This window comes from Rhinoraja longicauda, chromosome 31 (genome assembly GCF_053455715.1).
Source record: "Rhinoraja longicauda isolate Sanriku21f chromosome 31, sRhiLon1.1, whole genome shotgun sequence".
NCBI classification, from domain to species: domain Eukaryota; kingdom Metazoa; phylum Chordata; class Chondrichthyes; order Rajiformes; family Arhynchobatidae; genus Rhinoraja; species Rhinoraja longicauda.
Window position 1 is genome coordinate 21549965 of NC_135983.1, and position 19911 is coordinate 21569875.

The 19911-nt window shown below is 51.9% G+C and overlaps 1 protein-coding gene across 1 annotated transcript in view; it reads right to left on the reverse strand.

Moving 5' to 3' along the window:
* The window catches only part of notch1b (notch receptor 1b), a 118742-nt gene that overhangs the window by 75280 nt on the left and 23551 nt on the right, over positions 1-19911 (reverse strand). Inside the window, 1 exon segment of the mRNA XM_078426366.1 lies at positions 18246-18327. Coding sequence (XP_078282492.1) covers positions 18246-18327 — 82 coding nt within the window.

A 19911-nucleotide genomic window follows, 5' to 3' on the forward strand; every position in this document is an offset into this window, starting at 1 on the left:
GAGAGTGGAAGGCGACACAAAGAGAGGGAGAGCAACAAGGAGTCTGGGAGAGAATGGGGAGGAAGATTTGCGTCACCTGCTCAGTGTGATCAGGGGCTGGGAGCGGGTGGAGCAGCTGGAGCACATGGTAATGAGGGGAGCAGCTGCCGAGGCCGCGGCCAGCAGGGGAACGCCGGACAAAGGGGCAGGGAAAGTGAAGTCAAAGGGAATGCTTGGAGCGTGCTGTGGAAGCATGGCGCCTTGCTGTTGGTGGGCCCATGACCACGGTGTACCCCGGGTCTGCCAGGCTCTGAGGAGATGTCGGGGACCTGGCAGGAGCCTACACTGGCCTGTGAACCGGCTCAGAGAGCAGGACGTGGGAGAGGGGGCAGGATGAGGGAGAGGGGGCAGGATGATGGAGAGGGGGCAGGATGAGGGAGAGGGGGCAGGATGTGGGAGAGGGGGCAGGATGAGGGAGAGGGGGCAGGATGATGGAGAGGGGGCAGGATGAGGGAGAGGGGGCAGGATGTGGGAGAGGGGCAGGATGAGGGAGAGGGGCAGGACGTGGGAGAGGGGGCAGGATGATGGAGAGGGGGCAGGACGTGGGAGGGGGGCAGGATGAGGGAGAGGGGGCAGGATGAGGGAGAGGGGGCAGGATGAGGGAGAGGGGGCAGGATGAGGGAGAGGGGCAGGATGAGGGAGAGGGGGCAGGATGAGGGAGAGGGGGCAGGATGAGGGAGAGGGGGCAGGATGAGGGAGAGGGGGCAGGATGTGGGAGAGGGGGCAGGATGATGGAGAGGGGGTAGGATGAGGGAGAGGAGAGGGCCAGGCGGGCTTCATACCCCTTACTCCATAGGCACCCGAGTTTGGTTTAGTTTAGAGATGCACCATGGTAACAATGGGCCCAATGAGTCCACACCGACCATCGATCACCTGCTGACGACTAGTCCTCACCTCTCTACTCTCTTACCCCCTGCCCCCACGCGACAATCAGTCTAAAGAAAGGTCCCGACCCCAAATGTCGCCGATCCGTGTGCTCCACGGATGCTGCCTGGCCCGCAGAGTTACTCCAGCACTTTAAAGCTTTTTTGTTGTTGGTAAACCTGCATCTGCAAATCCTTTTGTCAACATTAGTTCTGTGTTGTCCCACTTAAGGGTCTCAACCCGAGACGTCACCCATTCCCTCTCTCCCAGATGCTGCCTGACCTTCTGAGTTACTCCAGCATTTTGTGATGCCTTCGATTTGTACCAGCGTCTGCAGTTAATTTTCCTACCCACTTTCACATCCACTCCCTGCACATATTAGGGGCAGTTTACAGAGGCCAATGAACCTCTACGAGATGCGGGAAAGAACCGGAGGAAACCCAGGGGGTAGCGGGGAGAAGGCGAAAAAGTTCCCCGCAGACAGGGGCCCGGGGTCAGGATGGAAGCTGGGTCTCTGGCGCTGTGAGGCAGCAGCTCTACCGCTGAGCCACTCTCTGTGGAATGTGACTCTCTGTCCTCAGTGTAAACTCTGTGCCTGATCCGAAGCCTGAATCCACAGACTGCCGGCACGTTCCCCGTCCCGCCAAGCCCGGACTGATCGTTGAAGCTGCTCTGCACAGAGAGAGGGTCTTTCACACCCCGCACGCGGGCGGCCTCCCACATAACGGACACATGGAACCAGATAAAAATACCCAGAGCACACACCAGAGCACACACAACCGGCCAACCCTCACAGTTACTCAATAACTTGACAAAGATATGTCAAGGAGCTGGGTGGGCTCCCTGTACGTTAGCCCGGCCCCAACAAGTTCACAGCCAGATACAGAGGTGGGCTCAGTGCAAACACTGGAACACAGTTATTTTCAATCTGCCACCACACTAAGGGTCATTTCTCCCAATTACACCGTTAACATTCACTTACGCACCTCCCGCACTGCCAACACACTCTAAAGCACTTGACAGAATTGTTAACAAACTGAGATTGGGCCACGTGACGAGAAAATAGGAGCACATAATTGGAAGTAAACGTGAATTGGAGATTAATGAGGAGGTTCCATAGTTTAGGGCCTTGCCAGCTGAAGACTCCGCACCAGGGGTGGAGGGATTAATATTGGGGCCGGGGTGGGATGTGGGCGGGGGGGCGGGGTGAGGTGGGGGGGCGGGGTGAGGTGGGGTGGGGTGGGATGGGGGGGCGGGTGAGGTGGGGGGGGGGGAGTGAGGTGGGGTGGGATGGGGGCGGGGTGAGGTGGGGGGGGGAGTGAGGTAGGGTGGGATAAGGGGGGTGGGGTAAAGTGGGGTGGGGTGGGATGGGGGGGGGGCTGGGCCCGGGGCGGGGTGGGATGGGGGGGGTGGGGTGGGATGGGATGGGATGGGGGGTGGGGTGGGATGGAGGGGTGGGGTGGGATGGGGGGCGGGGTGAGGTGGGGGGGGGAGTGAGGTGGGGTGGGATAAGGAGGGGGTGGGTAAAGTGGGGTGGGGTGGGATGGGGGGGGGCTGGGGCCGGGGGCGGGTTGGGATGGGGGGGGTGTGGTGGGGTGGGATGGGATGGGGGGCGGGGTGGGTGGGATGGAGGGGGTGGGGTGGGATGGGGGCTGGGTGGGGTGGGATGGGGATGGGATGGCGGGGTGGGTGGATGGGGGCTGGGTTGGGTGGGATGGGGGGTGTGGGATGGGGGGGCTGGGTGGGGAGGGGGGGGGGTACACAAGGCCAGAACTGCAGGGCTTGAGTGGGTCAGAGAAGTGCAGGTGACCACAGGGATTGGAAAGGTCGAGGCTCTGCTGGAGAGACGAGAGTAAGGAATGAATTTTGTCACGTTGAGATGTTTCAGAGATGGGATGTGGCGGAGGTGGGCTCACAGAGATGCCAGCTGAACGGGACCTGGTGCCGGTATGAGATTTGGGCAGTCTCACATTTATAGGGAATATATCGTGATGTCGGCTCGTCAGGAACAAGTTGGGATAGTTAAATCTGAACGCAACAAATCTGAACGTAACAAGGAGCGGCATGAAATCTCCAGCAGATGAGGATTGATTGATTGATTGAAAGATGCTGCATGGAAGCAGGGCGCCTTCAGCCCACCGAGTCCATGCTGACCATCGATCACCCATCCACACTAGTTCTGCGTATCCCATTTTCCCATTCACTCCCTACACACCCCAGGGGGTGATTTACAGATGCCGGTTAACCTCCAAACTCGCATGTCTTTAGGATGAGGGAGGAGGCTGGAGCAGCCGGAGGAGGCCCACGCGCTCACAGGGAGAACGTGGCAAGCTCCACGCAGACAGCACCCGGGGTCAAGATCCAACCTGGGGCAGTGGCGTTGTGAGGCAGGAGCTCTCTCGGCTGAGCCACTGTGCCGCCCAATAATGAGTTTGTACGTTCTCCCCGTGACCTGCGTGGGTTTTCTCGAGATCTTCGGTTTCCTCCCACACTCCAAAGACGTGCAGGTTGTAGGTTAATTGGTCTGGGCAAATGTAAAATTGTCCCTAGTAGGATCGTGCTAGTGTGCGGGGATCGCTGGGCGGCGCGGACCCGATGGGCCGAAGGCCTGTTTCTGCGCTGTACCTCTAAATCTAAAATCTAATGAGTTACAGCAGCAAGATCAGATTGTTACAAAAGGTAGAAAGAGAAAATACTCCCTTCCAACTGGCGATGAATTTTCATGGAACCTATCTCATAGCGAGAGTCAGTTCCATTAGTAAAGGGCCAGAGAGAAGAAGGACCATTGTACACATAAGACATAAATTGTACCTATTTGCTGGCATTTCCTGTTATTCCCCACTATCCTCTGGAGAAGGGAGATTCTGATGCATCAGGTCAACAGTGAAGACACAAGTTAGAATGGTTATTGTTCTTTCTGAGCACAGAGCTGGCTTTCGTTTGATCTGCCCCGATAAAGGGGCCTTGCCCCCCAGAGTGAGCAGCACAGCTCCAGTCCACGGCCCAGCAAAGCCCCAGCCCCAAATACTACACCAATCTCAACCCCCAGCACCAACCACAGCCCCAGGCTTGGGCCTACACCCAGCCCTAGCTTCAGCCATAGGTCCGGCATCAATTTAAACCTCAGTCTCAGGTCTAGGCCCCACATCAACCTCAGCCTCAGATCTAGGCCCAAACCATAGCCACAGACAGGCCGAGGGTCAACCATAACCACAGCCTCAGGTTAGGCCCAGCCATAGCCACAGCCTCAGCTCTAGACCCAGACATAGCCACAGCCTGAGGCCTAGGCCGAGCCACAACTCCAGTCCCAACTCCAGCACTAGCCCCAAGCCCTGCCTCACGCCCCGGCCCAGTTCCAGTGCCAGCCACTAGGCCCAGGCCCAGGCCCAGTCCCACTCCCAGGCCCAGACGCAGCCCCAGGCCCAGACGCAGCCCCAGGCCCAGGCCCAGGCCAGCTCCAGTCCCACTCCCAGGCCCAGACGCAGCCCCAGGCCCAGGCTTGAAGCACAGCCCTGTGGCAGTGGAACTCCTGCCTCAGTGGTTGCTGGAATGTCACTGCGCATTTCTGAAGTAGGGCCAGGTTGACGATCCAGAGGAACTCACTCTACAAGTGCCCTTACATTCAGCAACTCACAAAGAAACTAAAAAAAACACAGACAACAGTGTCTGGGACAGATGGCTCTGCGACCTTTGATCCTGCTCTGAATGTTAAGCTTGACACTCGATTTCTCCTCCTCCCGAATTGTGGCGACTGCCATCTGCCACATGTGAGCTTCGCAGGAGAGGAATGCAAGGGTCCTCGCCACAGAAAGGAGGTCACATTGTGCCTACAATCTCTTCAGAAATGTAGGTATTTACTGTTCCATCCTCTCTCTCACTCCCCTCTTTCACAGGCACACCTTCCCCCTTTTATTCAATCCCCTCTCCTCTCCCTTCCCTCCCTCCGTATTCGATCTCTCTCGCCTTTGCTCTCTCTCACTCTCACCTTTTTGTCTCTTGCCCCATCTCCCCTCTCTCAATAGACAATAGGTGCAGGAGGAGGCCATTCGGCCCTTCGAGCCAGCACCGCCATTCAATGTGATCATGGCTGATCATTCTCAATCACTACTAGGTTAATTCCCGGAATGGCGGGACTGTCGTATGTTGAAAGACTGGAGCGACTAGGTTTGTATACACTGGAATTTAGAAGGATGAGAGGGGATCTTATCGAAACGTATAAGATTATTAAGGGGTTGGACATGTTAGAGGCAGGAAACATGTTCCCAATGTTGGGGGAGTCCAGAACCAGGGGCCACAGTTTAAGAATAGGGGGTAGGCCATTTAGAACAGAGACGAGGAAAAACTTTTTTAGTCAGAGAGTTGTGAATCTGTGGAATTCTCTGCCTCAGAGGGCAGCGGAGGCCAATTCTCTGAATACATTCAAGAGAGAGCTAGATAGAGCTCTTAAGGATAGCGGAGTCAGGGGGTATGGGGAGAAGGCAGGAACGGGGGTACTGATTGAGAATGATCAGCCATGATCACATTGAATGGCGGTGCTGGCTCGAAGGGCCGAATGGCCTCCTCCTGCACCTATTGTCTATTGTCTACCCTGTTCCTGCCTTCTCCCCATACCCCCTCACCCCGCCTCATGTTCCAATGAATCACTTCAGAAATGTATTTACTGTTCCCTCTCTTCATTCCTTACTCTCTATCTCACTCCGCTCCTCTTTCACACACACTCCTTCCCTCTCTCAGACACTTGCCCTTTCCCTTTTTACTCTTCTCTCTCTCTCTCTCTCTCTCCTCCTTCCTCCTCCTCTCACCTTCCCTCTCTCACTCACTCCTTCCCCCATTTCCAGTATCTCTCTGGGGTGGGAGCTGCTTTAAGTCTTTGTCGTCCACCCTGGGTTGTCTGACAGAACTGGCACAATTTGCAGCAAAGCATCGACTGCGTTACTCTGAAGCACCAATTGCCACTTTTGATTGTTGTAGTTGACATACGAAAGAAGTATCTCTCTCCCTCTCTCTGTCTTACTCCTTCCCCATATCCTGTCTGAAGGCAGTCTGATGAAGGGTCTCGACCCGAAACGTCGCCCATTCCTTCTCTCCAGAGATGCTGCCTGTCCCGGTGAGTTACTCCAGCATTTTGTGTCTATCTTCAGTTTAAACCAGCAATCTCCCTCTCTCTCTCTCACTCTCTCTTCCATTCTCAGATTCCTTACTGGCATAAGTGTTAGCGCGACACAGCTCTTCACAGCAAGATGTGAACTCAGCTCAGAACCTTGTGATGGCCTTTGAAGAGCGAATAACTTGACACAACTCCATCCCTTTACCCCCCCCCCCCCCCCCCCATGATATACTTCCTTCCAAATCACACTCGCATCCAAACCCCCACCTGAGTTTAATGATTGATCCCTGACCTGTTCTAATGTTGTTTACACAGGTAGCCAGCAGCGTCACCCCTCCCCCGCCTCTGCTTTGTGATCGCTCTCTGAGCTAGTCGGTCGGTGTCAATGAGGTTGTGTCCATTGCCAAGGAAGCTTAATCGGGTGGAAATGTTTCAGATTCCTGCAAGTTAATGGCGGGTGGTGGCCTCAGCCAGGCGACAGGGGATGTGAAACACCTGCTCCCAGGTACAGGATCCAGCCAGGCCTACCCCAGCCTGAAGCCTGGCAGTCTGGTCAGGGCCAGGCCCAAAATAGGCACAACACGCTGGAGTAACTCAGCAGGTCAAGCAGCATCTCTGGAGAAAAAGGAATAGGTGACGTTGGGACCCTGGTTCAGACTCAAGCCGGCCATGCCCTGCCTATGTTATCCTCCTACATTCCCCTTTCAAATGTAATTTTATCCTCTCCCTTTCTGGCTTCCACACCGTTTATCTTCATGATCAACAATCTCACCCAGATATTTCATGATCCCATTACCACTATCTCCACGATCTGAGCTTGATGAAATGGGACCATTGATAGGGTTGCCAACTGTTCCTTATTGGCCGGGACATCCCGTATTTTGGGCTAAATTGTTTTTGTCCCTTATGGGACCGCCCTTGTCCCGTATTAGGCCCGGGGGGCGCTGTAGGCCCGGATGCTGTAGGCCCCGACCCTGTCGGCCCCGACGCTGTAGGTCCCGAAAGTTTAGGTCCCAACACTCTAGGTTTCCGACATTTTAGCTCTGGACAGTAGGCCCGTAGGCCCAGGCGCCGCCTAACGGAGGTTACATAGCAACCCACCCCCCGGCCCGGGTGGCCGCCATTGGTGGAGCGGGAGCACGTGACCGCTGGCTGGGTGAGGTCACGTAGGGCACGGGGCGGTGACTTCACCTTGTCCCATATTTGGGAGTGAGGAAGTTGGCAACCCTAACCAATGACCATATACCACATGGAATGAACTGCCCATAAATCACAGCAAATGTACCGCACAAAAGGAGGCCATTTGGCCCATCATGTTCATGCTGGTCTAAAGGGAGCGGGAGCACGTGGGGTCACCCTTTGTCCCTTATTTGGGAGTGAGGAAGTTGGCAACCCTACTAATACGGGACAAGGGCGGTCCCGTACGGGACAAACTAATTTAGTCCAAAATATGGGATGTCCCGGCTAATACGGGACAGTTGGCAACCCTAACTTCAGGACACGTGCCAACACACTAAACTAAACTAAACTAAACTAAACTAAACTAAACTAAACTAAACTAAACTCTGCATTCAACACATGCTGTACTGTCCAGGGAGTGATTGAGAATGATCAGCCATGATCACATTGAATGGCGGTGCTGGCTCGAAGGGCCGAATGGCCTCCTCGTGCACCTATTGTCTATTGTCTATTGTCTAAAATGTCACCTATTCCTTTTCTCCAGAGATACTGCCTGACCACTGAGTTACTCCAGCTTTTTGTGTCGATCTTCAGGGAAAAGGGCGTTTTACATCTAATCTGTGTCGTTCCTGCACTGGCCGTGTTTGATGGGTCTTTACTCTGTATCAAAACCATACTCTGATGTGTGTCCTCATAGGCCAGGGGAGTTCTGCCTTCTCTACACGAGTCTCTGGTCAAACAGATCGAGACACGCAGGCAAGGCAGCCCATCCCTTCCTCTCCTCGCTCCACTCATAAGTTCTAGGAGCAGAATTAGGCCATTCGGCCCATCAAGTCTACCCCGTCATACAATCATGGCTGATCTATCTTTCCCTCTCAACCCCATTCTCCTCATAACCTCTGACACCCGTACTGATCAAGAATCTATCAATCTCTGCCTTGAAAATATCCATAGACTTGACCTCCACAGCCGTCTGCGGCAATGAATCCCACAGATTCACCACCCTCTGACTAAATCAATTCCTCCCCATCGCCTTTCTAAAGGTACGTCCTTTTATTCTGGGGCTAGTGCCTCTGGCCTTAAGACTCTCGCACTAATGGAAACATCCTGTTCACATCCACTCCATCCAGACCGTTCACTATTCGGTACGTCTCAATGAGGTCCTGCCTCCCTCATCCTTCACGACAGCCTCGAGATATCCCTCCGTGTCGGAGTGGAAGACAGAAGCTCGGAAGACAGATGTTGCAGCCAAGCAAGGAGGAACTGTCCACAGCACAGACACGCCGGCAAGGAACAAGGATCACAATAGTGAAAGCAACTCCTGAATAGAAAAGGGAAGAGTGCAGGTTGGCAAGTTCCCTTATTCAAGAGAGGTGCAGGAGACTGCAGAGGCTGCTGCCTAAAGCAAACAGCTAAGGGGGAACTCAGCAGGTCAAGCAGCATCTATGGAGGGAAATGGACGGTCACCATTTCGACTAAAGACCCTTCACCTATCTCAATTTGAAACGTTGACTGTTTGTATACCTACACAGATGCTACCTGACCCGCTGAGTTTCTCCAGCATAGCCTTTTGGTCTCTTAAGAGTCTCGACCCGAAACGTCACCCATTCCTTCTCTCCAGAGATGCTGCCTGACCCGCTGAGTTTCTCCAGCATAGTCTTTTAGTCTCTTACTCTAAGATAGGGTGCAGAGTTAAGAGAGAAGGCACAGGAAGGCAAGGATTAATTAGAAATAATGCTCCCATAACAAGGTGTTCACAACAGCCACTGGACTGCAGAGAGAACACTAAACTCCCATTGTTATTTCAGGGTTACTGGTCCCACACACACACACTGACCCTCACTGGGGTACGGGCCCCACACACCCTGACCCTCACTGGGGTACGGGCCACACACACACACCCTGACCCTCACTGGGGTACTGGCCCCACACACACACACTGACCCTCACTGTGGTACGGGCCCCACACACACACACACACTGACCCTCACTGGGGCATGGGTTCTCTCATTCAGAAGGAGCAGCGATATTTCTGGCAGTTTCTACACTTACTAGCTGATATAAATTGAGAACTAACCAAAAACCAATATTGTCTATTTTTCAATCAGTCAACTTCCTCTGTGGGTGCTCAACATTTAGTGTTCCTTTGTCAGGCCCCAACAGGCTTATATACCTCCACATCGTTTCAGCACACATCTTCCCCAACCAAACATATCAGTTGCCCTCGAAGGTAGACACAAAATGCTGGAGTAACTCAGCGAGTCAGGCAGCATCTCTGGAGAGAAGGAATGGATGACCCGAAACCTCACCCATTCCTTCTCCCCAGAGATGCTGCCTGAACCACTGAATTTCTCCAGCATTTTGTGTCTACCTTCGATTTAAACCAGCATCTGCAGTTTTCTTTCCTCCATATCAGTTGCCCTGTAGTGGGGTCTACAGAGGAAACAAGCTTAAGAAAGGCCAGCGTGTAGCGAGAATTCCCAGCGCTTATCTCCACCACAGTACTATACAGATTGTTCCAGCCAGTTCCCAACTGCTCAGCCTCCAAGTCCCAGTCCTACTGACCTTCACAGAGCCATACTGAGGCAGTGCCACACTGTCACAGAGGGGCAGTACTGAGGCAGTGCCACACTGTCACAGAGGGGCAGTACTGAGGCAGTGCCACACTGTCACAGAGGGGCAGTACTGAGGCAGTGCCACACTGTCACAGAGGGGCAGTACTGAGGCAGTGCCACACTGTCACAGAGGGGCAGTACTGAGGGAGTGCCACACTGTCACAGAGGGGCAGTACTGAGGGAGTGCGCACTGCCAGAGGGGCAGTACTGAGGCAGTGCCGCACTGCCAGAGGGGCAGTACTGAGGGAGTGCCGCACTGTCACAGAGGGGCAGTACTGAGGCAGTGCCGCACTGTCACAGAGGGGCAGTACTGAGGGAGTGCGCACTGCCAGAGGGGCAGTACTGAGGCAGTGCCGCACTGCCAGAGGGGCAGTACTGAGGCAGTGCCGCACTGCCAGAGGGGCAGTACTGAGGGAGTGCCGCACTGTCACAGAGGGGCAGTACTGAGGCAGTGCCGCACTGTCACAGAGGGGCAGTACTGAGGCAGTGCCACACTGTCACAGAGGGGCAGTACTGAGGCAGTGCCGCACTGTCAGAAAAGTCCAAAGTGGTTTTTAAATCCCATGATTTAAGATGAGGAAAGAAACCAGTTCTCTCCTTCATTCAAGCATGTTTAGAGCTGCAGCCAAGATGACTAAATTTAGACGGTCTGGTCACGTTGTTGTTCATGGGGTTAGCTTTGCACAAATTAGCCACTGCGTTTCCTACCTGAAGCAAGTAGTTTCTTTTGTCTGTGGTGACTGACTGAGGTGTCCGGGTGATAGAATTTGCCTGAGACAGCAGCAGCAGGCAGTGGCAACGTCAGGCTGATAACTCATTCTGAAACCCTTCAAACTATTCATTGCTATCAGAGGGGCCAAGCGTTTGCTCTGGGACTTTACGCTGGTGTTTATGGGGGCGGCGCGGTGGCGCAGCGGTAGAGTTGCTGCCTTACAGCGCCAGAGACCCGGGATCGATCCTGACTGCGGGTGCTGTCTGTACGGAGTTTGTATGTTCTCCTCCTGACGTGCGTGGGATTTCTCCGGTCTCCTCCCACACTCCAAACACGTGCAGGGTTGCAGGTTCATGGCTTGGTATAATTGAAAAACTGTCCCTGCAGTGTGTGTGGGATCGTGTTAGTGTGCGGGGATCGCTGGTCGGCGCGGACTCAGTGGGCCAAAGGGCCTATTTCCGCGCAGTATAGATCTTTGAACGAAACTAAACTAAACTACAGCCTCACCCATGTACCCCATCTACTCTCTGCTCACACCCACTGTTTCTAGGACTGACTCAGGGACCTTGTTTGTCATTTTTTATCTTGGTTTCAGCATAGAACAGTTGAAAAAGCAGTTCCAAAATGAGTCTGAAGCTAAATGGCAGTTTATCTCACATCTAGATATGTGTCGGCATTACTGGGTAAAACACTCATGTACGCAAGAAACAAGTCAATGTCATTCATCCATATGTTTGATACCACAGCAAGGAACAGAGGAGATAGAAACATAGAAAATAGGTGCAGGAGGAGGCCATTCGGCCCTTCGAGCCAGCACCGCCATTCATTGTGATCATGGCTGATCATCTACAATCAATAACCCGTGCCTGCCTTCTCCCCATATCCCTTGATTCCACTAGCCCCTAGAACTCTATCCAACTCTCTTTTAAATTCAACCAGTGAATTGGCCTCCACTGCCTTCTGTGGCAGAGAATTCCACAGATTCACAACTCTCTGGGTGAAAAAGTTTTTTCTCACCTCAGTTTTAAATGGCCTCCCCTTTACTCTTAGACTGTGTGGCCCCTGGTTCTGGACTCCCCCAACGTTGGGAACATTTTTCCTGCATCTTGCTTGTCCAGTCCTTTCATAATTTTATACATCTCTATAAGACGACCCCCCTCTCATCCTTCTAAACTCCAGTGAATACAAGTCCAGTCTTTCCAATCTTTCCTCATATGACAGTCCCGCCATCCCGGGGATTAACCTGGTGAACCTACGCTGCACTGCCTCAATGGCAAGGATGTCCTTCCTCAAATTAGGAGACCAAAACTGCACACAATACTCCAGATGTGGTCTCACCGGGGCCCTGTACAACTGCAGAAGGGCCTCTTTACTCCTACACTCAAATCCTGTCACAGGGAGAGATGGTGATCTCGTGAGTTCAACACCTCACAAGACTGTGGGTCACCAATCTTGTCGTCACCAATGCTGGAACCACCTCAATGAGCGGGGACTTGCCGATCAGCTCACCGGCCATGTTTCGCTGTGATCACCACGTCCTGCTCGCTGTGCTTGATCAGCGCTTGGTAACCTCCTGAGCCGTGGTGCTGCTGCATCAACATCAAGCTGCTTTGAACACAGCTCACACCAGTGCAACGGTTTATCTTTGCAAGTCTTGGGAGAGTCACCTGATTCCCCATCCCCAGAGCACGAGGAAGTTACAGGGAGGGAGGGAGGGAGGAAGGAAGGAAGGGAGGAGTACTCCTCCTCTCTCCAACGAGAGCTTTGCATCACCCTTTCCTGCATCACCATGTCTGTGGTCTGAAGAAGGGTCTCGACCCGAAACGTCACCTATTCCTTTTCTCCGGAGATGCTGCCCGACCCGCTGAGTTACTCCAGCTTTTTGTGTCCATCTTCGGTGAGAACCCGGCATTTGCAGTTCCTTCCTACACAAGAGATCTCATTCCTCGCTCATACTCTCCCACCCCATTAACCTCGGGTTAATGTTCGACACCGCCGGCCGGGGTGGAGGGAATAATTGGCTCCTGTCTCTGGATTAAACATTGCAGAGGCCTCTCACCTACACTTCGCACAACTTCAAACAGTGTCACCCTTAAATACTTTCACTTTCAAATGAAATGTAAACAACCCTTGGCTTCTGGCTTCATTCCTCCCTTGCAACGGCTCGGTGCAGCATGAGAAAGGTCTGAGGACCACAGTCCGTCCGATCTCTGGTCTGTGCTGTGCTGAAAATTGGTTGGCAGACAGAAAGCAAAGAGTGGGGATAAATGGGTCCCTTTCAGAATGGCAGGCAGTAACTAATGTGGTACCGCAAGGCTCGGTGCTGGGACCGCAGCTATTTACAATATACCTTAATGACTTGGATGAAGGGATTAAAAGTACCATTAACAAATTTGCAGATGATACAAAGCTGGGTGGTCGTGTGAACTGTGAGGAAGATGCTATGAGGTTGCAGGGTGACTTGGACAGGATGTGTGAGTGGGCGGATGCATGGCAGATGCAGTTTAATGTGGATAAGTGTGATGTTATCCACTTTGGTGGTAAGAATAGGAAGGCAGAGTATTATCTGAATGGTGTCAAGTTAGGAAAAGGGGACGTACAGCGAGATCTGGGTGTCCTAGTGCATCAGTAACTGAAAGGAAGCATGCAGGTACAGCAGGCAGTGAAGAAAGCCAATGGAATGTTGGCCTTCATAACAAGAGGAGTTGAGTATAGGAGCAAAGAGATCCTTCTGCAGTTGTACAGGGCCCTAGTGAGACCGCACCTGGAGTACTGTGTGCAGTTTTGGTCTCCAAATTTGAGGAAGGATATTCTTGCTATTGAGGGCGTGCAGCGTAGGTTTACTAGGTTAATTCCCGGAATGGCGGGACTGTCATATGTTGAAAGACTGGAGCGACTAGGCTTGTATACACTGGAATCTAGAAGGATGAGAGGGGATCTTATCCAAACGTATAAGATTATTAAGGGGTTGGACACGTTAGAGGCAGGAAACATGTTCCCAATGTTGGGGGAGTCCAGAACAAGGGGCCACAGTTTAAGAATAAGGGGTAGGCCATTTAGAACAGAGATGAGGAAAAACGTTCTCAGTCAGAGAGTTGTGAACCTGTGGAATTCTCTGCCTCAGAAGGCAGTGGAGGCCAATTCTCCGAATGCATTCAAGAGAGAGCTAGATAGAGCTCTTAAGGATAGCGGAGTCAGGGGGTATGGGGAGAAGGCAGGAACGGGGTACTGATTGAGAATGATCAGCCATGATCACGTTGAATGGTGGTGCTGGCTCGAAGGGCCGAATGGCCTCCTCCTGCACCTATTGTCTATTGTCTATCACCACTGGGTGAGTAGGCAGCCTCTACAATTGGCCGCAGTCTCACCATCACAATGGTGCAGCAGTAGAACTATAGCCTTACAGCGCCAGAGACTCGGGTTTGACCCTGACTGTGGGTGTGCCGTCTGTACGGAGTTTGTACAGAGTCTCTTTTCTCCCCGTGACCTGCGTGGGGTTTCTCCGAGATCTTCAGTTTCCTCCCACATTCCAAAGACGTACAAGTTTGTAGGTGAATTGGCTTGGTATAAATGTAAAATTGTCCCGAGTGTGTGTGGGGTGGTGTTGGGGATCGCTGATCGGTGAGGTAAGGAAGGGGGAGGGATAAAAGGGGAATAAAGCTTTTAAACTGAGTTGACACCCCTTGTCCTCTTGCTCTAGTCCATGAAGCCACTGGAAACTGTGGCTTCCGCTCTATAAAATGTCTCCTTAAACTTCTCTCGTTCATAGGGGAAAGGCCTTGTGATAGAAACCCCTCGACCCGGGCGGCCGCCATTGGTGGAGAGGGAGCACGTGGCCGCTGGCTGGGTGAGGTCACGTGGGGCGCGGGGCGGTGACGTCACCTTGTCCCATATTTGGGAGTGAGGAAGTTGGCAACCCCTAGTGATGAATGAGGACGTGATAGTGACAGATAACACCAAAAAAAAAGTAAGTTAGTGAGTGGGAAGATATGTAGGATTTGGGTGTGGGGGGAGAGGGAGGGAGGGAGAGAGGGGAGGGAGAGAGGGAGAGAGAGAGAGAGAGAGAGAGAGAGAGAGAGAGAGAGAGAGAGAGAGAGAGAGAGAGAGAGAGAGAGAGAGAGAGAGAGAGAGAGAGAGAGAGAGAGAGAGAGAGAGAGAGGAGGAGGAGGAGGAGGAGGAGGAGGAGGAGGAGGAGGAGGAGGAGGAGGTGGAGGAGGAGGAGGAGGAGGAGGAGGAGGAGGAGTAGCATCTGGAAAACTCATTACTGCTTAGTCTAATTCCCATCTTTCTTCCAACTTAGGCTGAGTATGATCCAATTTCCAAATGTCTTCGTCTTTTTCCTTGGGCCCTTGGGCCCTGTTTCTGATAAAGCACAAGAAAGGAAGAGAGAGAGAGACAGAAAAACATATAAAAAATTGAAAGAGACTGGAACAGCAAAGGAGAAAAAGACAGACACGTGGTCTGTCTAATCCACAAAAACGTGGTCGGAGTGAACGGAAAGGGAGAAAAAAACCGAGAGAGAGAGAAATGGAAAATGAGATAAAGAAAGAAGCCCACAGATAAGATGAGATGGTAAAGAAAGGAAAGAGAGATAGACAGAGAGAGGGAGGAGACAATGGATAAAATACCCTTCACAGCTTAGGCCACCTTGGCTCACTCCCTCTCTTTCTCCATCGCTATTTCACCGCACTTTATAATTGGGAAGGGAGTCTGTGTGGGGCAGGGCCCAAGCCTCGGTTGTGTACAATGAGCACATTGTGTGTCCCAGTAGACAGGCTGAAGCAGGATGCCATTTGCCAAGGTGCTTCACTGCATAATCCTGCTTGCTGTTAACCAAATCTCAGGATGTCGAGAGCTGGAATGCAATCAAACATTTTCTTTTCCTCCTCCTGTATTAGGGAAACATTTCTTTCCATCAAGAACAGTAACTCCGCCCTCTTACTTTTTTTTTTTGGGGGGGGGGGGAGAGGGGAAGGGGGGAGAGGGGAAGGGGGGAGATGGCGAAAGAAAATGGAGGGATCTAATTAGAATGTGCGTCCATCTGTGCCTGTATTGTAGCCCAGGGAAGAACAGTTAAAGCAAGTGAGACGTCCTCAGAAGGCCTCAGACACGGTGATTAGTCACACAGTATTAATCTGAGACCTAACAATAGGCCTCAAAGTCCGACCGAACTCCAGCTGTCAGCCAGTGAAAGAAAGGAAAGAAAACAGATTTAGAGATTGGAGTGTTGGGGGCAATTTCTGCAGAGTGGCGTGGCTTGGCTTTCAGTCATTGAAAGAAGCGCTTGGGTCCTTTGTCTGGTAATTGCTCATGGGCCCTGAGTTTGGCGTGCGAGGGAGGGAGGGAGGGGAGGAGGCTGTGTGTGTGTGTGTGTGTGTGTGTGTGTAGGCTGGACATAGAACGTGGAGCAACACAATGCACAATCCACAGTCAACAGAAGGCACAACCTGCCTCAGCAAGGGGGGGGGTGGGGGGATGGAATCAAAATGTTTGTAGATCCACAAGTGTTGTTTACTACCAGCGTCTTTGAGGCCCAGTGTGTCGTTTTCCCCATCCCTCTCTTCATTATCTCCACCTCTTCCCCTCCCCTGGGCCCATTCCTTCTGTTTTAAAGAAACATCCACAGCTTTTAATTTTACCCACAGCCAAATGCTACAGCAGAGCAACAGATCATAAAGCCTAACTGGCCTTTGCTGGTGTTTATACTCGCTAGTCCTCGCTAGTCCTAGGCTCCTTAACGTAGCAGGATATTCTTAGTTTAGAGATACAGCGCGGAAACATGACCTTCGGCCCACCGGGTCCGCGCCGACCAGCGATCCCCGCACATTAACACTATCCTACACCCACCAGGGACATTTTTTACATTTACCAAGCCAATTGACCTACAAACCTATACGTCTTTGGAGTGCGGGAGGAAACCGAAGATCTCGGGGAAAACCCACGCAGGTCATGGTGAGAACGTACAAACTCCGTACAGACGGCACCCGTAGTCAGGATCGAACCCGGGTTTCCAGCGCTGCATTCGCTGTAAGGCAGCAACTCTACCGCTGCGCCACCGTGCCCGATTCTATTCTCTCTCTGTCCTATATCCCTTTAATTTGAGTGCCTGAGCTACAGGGAGATGTTTTCCACCATAGGTTCAAAGAGGCATCCCATTATCACATCTAATTGTAGGCTTCACCCTCTGTGCCCACAGCCCCCAACATAAATCTATTTATCCGCTGACATCCTCTGAGATGTATCTTAATTCTCTGAGTTAAAATTACGAGAGGTTTACTGTAGTTGTGTTTTTTCGAGATACAGCGCGGAAACAGGCCCTTCGGCCCATCGTGTCCGCGCCGACCAGCGATACCTAACATCATCCTGCACACTAAGGACACTAAGGTGCGATTTGTACCAAAACCAATTAACCAATTAACATACAAGCCTGTATTTTCTTTGGAGTGTGGGAGGAAACCAGAGCACCCGGGGGAAACCCACGCGGTCACGGGAAGAACGTACAAACTCTGTTCAGATATCACCCATAGTCAGGATCAAACCTGAGGTCTCTGCAGCTGTAAAGAAATCAGCAACTCTACCGCCGCGCCACCGCGCTGAAGTATAGAGATAGGGTACACAGTCAGAATCGTTTTCTCCAGGATAGAAAAATCAAATAATAGAGGGCATAGCTTTAAAGTGAGAGATGCCACGTTTAAAGATGTGCAGGGCTGCCTTTTTTTCAGAGAGGTTGGTGGGGGTCTGCAACCTGCTACTGAGGTTGGTGTTGGAGGCAGATATAAAGCTTGTGGAATGGCACATGGAGATGGGGACATATGGATTACGTGCAGATAGTAAGAGATGATCTTGGCATCATGTTTGGCACTGACATGGTGGGCCAAGGAGCCCGTTCTTTTACCCCTCTGTTCGATGTTCTACGCAGTTCCTGGTACCATCGCAGGTGATGTCTTGGAGACGAAATGTTAAACTGAGACCCCCATCAGCTCTTGCAAGTGGTTGTAAAAGATCACGCAGCTCTATTTGAAATACAGTCGCCACCTATGCCCTCACCTCTATTTATCTCTCGAACAACATCACTAAGCAAAACTTTCAGGAAATAAACGTGTTTCTATTTGGGGGTTAGCTTGTGGTATGAAAACTGGCCGGTGTGATTTATTTTCTAAAAAAGAGACAACACTTCAAACTTATTCCCACAAGAAGAGCCGTGGCAGGAGAGAGGAGGGAAGGCGGATCAAACCAAGCAAACCAGTAGGATTCAGTCAACACAGTCATTGTAAATAGACAATAGACAATAGGTGCAGGAGTAGGCCATTCGGCCCTTCGAGCCAGCACCGCCATTTAATGTGATCATGGCTGATCATTCTCAATCAGTACCCCGTTCCTGCTTTCTCCCCATACCCCCTGACTCCGCTATCCTTAAGAGCTCTATCAAGCTCTCTCTTGAATGTATTCAGAGAATTGGCCTCCACTGCCATCTGAGGCAGAGAATTCCACAGATTCACAACTCTCTGACTGAAAAAGTTTTTCCTTATCTCCATTCTAAATGGCCCACCCCTTATTCTTAAAACTGTGGCCCCTTGTTCTGGACTCCCCCAACATTGGGAACATGTTTCCTGCCTCTAATGTGTCCAACCCCATAATAATCTTATACGTTTGTGATAAGATCCCCTCTCATCCTTATAAGATCCCCTGTCACCCTTATATAGTGTGGATAGTGTGGATTCATACTCACCGACAAACCTCAGTCCCATTAGGATTCCGGGTACACCTGCCTCCATTCAGGCAGTATTCCGAGTAGATGTTGCAATTCAAACCTGAGGGAGAGGAAGGGAGGTGGAGGGAAAGAGGGGGATAGAGAGAGAGAGAGAGAGAGAGAGAAAAAAAATGAATTAGCAATTTACAAGTAATGTCTTCCTGGACATTTTCCTAGCTGATACACTGTCCATCTGATAGAAACATAGGTACAGGAGGAGGCCATTTGGCCCTTCGAGCCACCACCGCCATTCATTGTGATCATGGCTGTTCGTCCACAATCTGTAACCTGTGTCCAACATCTCCCCATATCCCTTGATTCCACTAACCCCAGAGCTCTATCGAACTCTCTTTTAAATTCATCCAGTGGATTGGCCTCCACTGCCCTCTGTGGCAGAGAATTCTGAGTTGGTTCTTACGTATTCTGCAATTGACACAGTGTTCAACAACACCTGCCTTTAGAGTGAATGTGCAAAAAACAAATTATTTTATGGGTCTGAAAATTGCGTAAATATCAGCTTTCATTTCAGGTGAAGAAGATGTTGTTTTTAGTCAATTATTTCAAAATACACTGACCCTCACTGGGCGTACGGGTCACACACACACTGACCCTCACTGGGCGTACGGGTCACACACACACTGACCCTCACTGGGTGTACGGGTCACACACACACTGACCCTCACTGGGCGTACGGGTCACACACACACACTGACCCTCACTGGGCGTATGGGTCACACACACACTGACCCTCACTGGGCGTACGGGTCACACACACACTGACCCTCACTGGGCGTACGGGTCACACACACACTGACCCTCACTGGGTGTACGGGTCACACACACACTGACCCTCACTGGGCGTACGGGTCACACACACACTGACCCTCACTGGGTGTACGGGTCACACACACACTGACCCTCACTGGGCGTACGGGTCACACACACACTGACCCTCACTGGGGTAGATGTTTAGAGAAACAGCATAGAAACAGGCCCTTCAGCCCACCGAGTCCACACTGACAATTAATCACCATTCACACTAGTTCTATGTTATCCCACTTTCGCATCCACTCCCTAAACAAATGTGCACAGGCTAATTAACCTACAAGTCCGCACATTGTCGGGATGTGGGAGGAAACTGGAGCATCCGGAGGAAACCCACGCAGTCACAGGGAGCCCTAAGAATTAAAGGGCGCTCTTTTAGAAAGGAGGTGAGGAGGAACTTCTTTAGTCAGAGGGGAGTTAATCTGTGGAACTCATTGCCACAGAGGGCTGTGGAGACCAAGTCAGTGGACATTTTTAAGGCAGAGATCCAATCAAATTCTTGATTAGAACGGGTGTCAAGGGCTATGGGGGAGAAGGCAGGAAAATGGGATTAGGAGGCGGAGATCAGCCATGGTTGAATGGCGGAGTGGACTTGATGGGCCGAATGGCCTAATTCTGCTCCTATTACTTGTGAGAATGTGCAAACTCCCGAAACCCACAGACAGCTCCCGAGGTCAGGATTGAACCTGGCTCTATCGGTTGTCCCAGTGTCGGTGGGTCCCCAGTTTCAGCCAGGGATAGACAATAGACAATAGGTGCAGGAGGAGGCCATTCGGCCCTTCGAGCCAGCACCGCCATTCAATGTGATCATGGCTGATCA